General features: G+C 59.5%; 1 protein-coding gene across 1 annotated transcript in view; it reads right to left on the bottom strand.

The window, feature by feature from the left end:
* Positions 1–1,014, bottom strand: part of PPP5D1 (PPP5 tetratricopeptide repeat domain containing 1) — a 36,825-nt gene that overhangs the window by 34,011 nt on the left and 1,800 nt on the right. The window contains exon 2 of the mRNA XM_014961115.1: positions 841–977. Within this exon, the coding sequence (XP_014816601.1) occupies positions 841–977 (137 nt within the window). The remainder of the gene's footprint in view (positions 1–840; positions 978–1,014) is intronic.

The following is a 1,014-nucleotide window of genomic DNA, read 5'->3' on the forward strand; positions in this document are numbered from 1 at the left end:
GCTCGTGTGCCTTGCACAAGCACCCTTGCTCAAACACCCACGCACAAGTACCCTGCGAGGACCCTCCCACGGAGCCTCACGCAGCCTGGCACCAGCACCCTGGCACAAGTACATTGGCACCAGCACCTTCACACAAGCACCCTGGCACAAGTACATTGGCAACAGCACCCTTGCACAAGCACCCATGCACAAACATCCTGGTATGAGCACCCTCGCACAAGTACATTGGCAACAGCACCCTTGCACAAGCACCCATGCACAAACATCCTGGTATGAGCACCCTCGCACAAGTACATTGGCAACAGCACCCTTGCACGAGTACATTGGCATGAGCACCCTCACACAAGCACCCTGGCACGAGCACCCTGGCACGAGCACATTGGCATGAGCACCCTTGCACGAGCACCCTCAGACAAGCACCCTAGCATGAGTACATTGGCACGAGCACCCTGGCATGAGCACCCTTGCACAAGCACCCTGCCACCAGTACCCTCTCACGAGTACATTGACATGAGCACCCTTGCACAAGCACCCTTGCACAAGTACATTGCCACAAGCACCATTGCACTAGCACCCACACACAAGCATCCTGGTATAAGCACCCTTGCACAAGTACATTGGCATCAGCACCCTCACACGAGTACATTGACACAATCACCTTTGCACGAGTGCCCTCGCACGAGTACATTGGCACCAGCACCCTGCCAGGCCGTACCCAAGTAGCTGTTGGTTGTCACCGTCCCTCCGTGGTGTGTGTCCCCTTCGTGGGTGCCCCCCCATGATGTGTGTATCCCCCTCCCACCCCCAGTGCCTCCTCCTCCTCCTCCTCCTCTTCCTCACCTGGCTGAGCCCCAGGAGCCGGTTGACGTTCTCGGAGAGGAAGATCATGTCCCCGGCCTCGCTCAGCACCATCACGAACCCGCTCAGCGCCTTCAGGTAGCACCCGTCCACCTCCTCTGCCGCCGCTGCCCAGGCACCTGGTGGGGGGACAGGGACGGGGGGCTCAGGGGGCTC

Source organism: Calidris pugnax, unplaced genomic scaffold (assembly GCF_001431845.1).
Source record: "Calidris pugnax isolate Ruff unplaced genomic scaffold, ASM143184v1 scaffold564, whole genome shotgun sequence".
In the NCBI taxonomy this organism is placed as follows: Eukaryota; Metazoa; Chordata; class Aves; order Charadriiformes; family Scolopacidae; genus Calidris; species Calidris pugnax.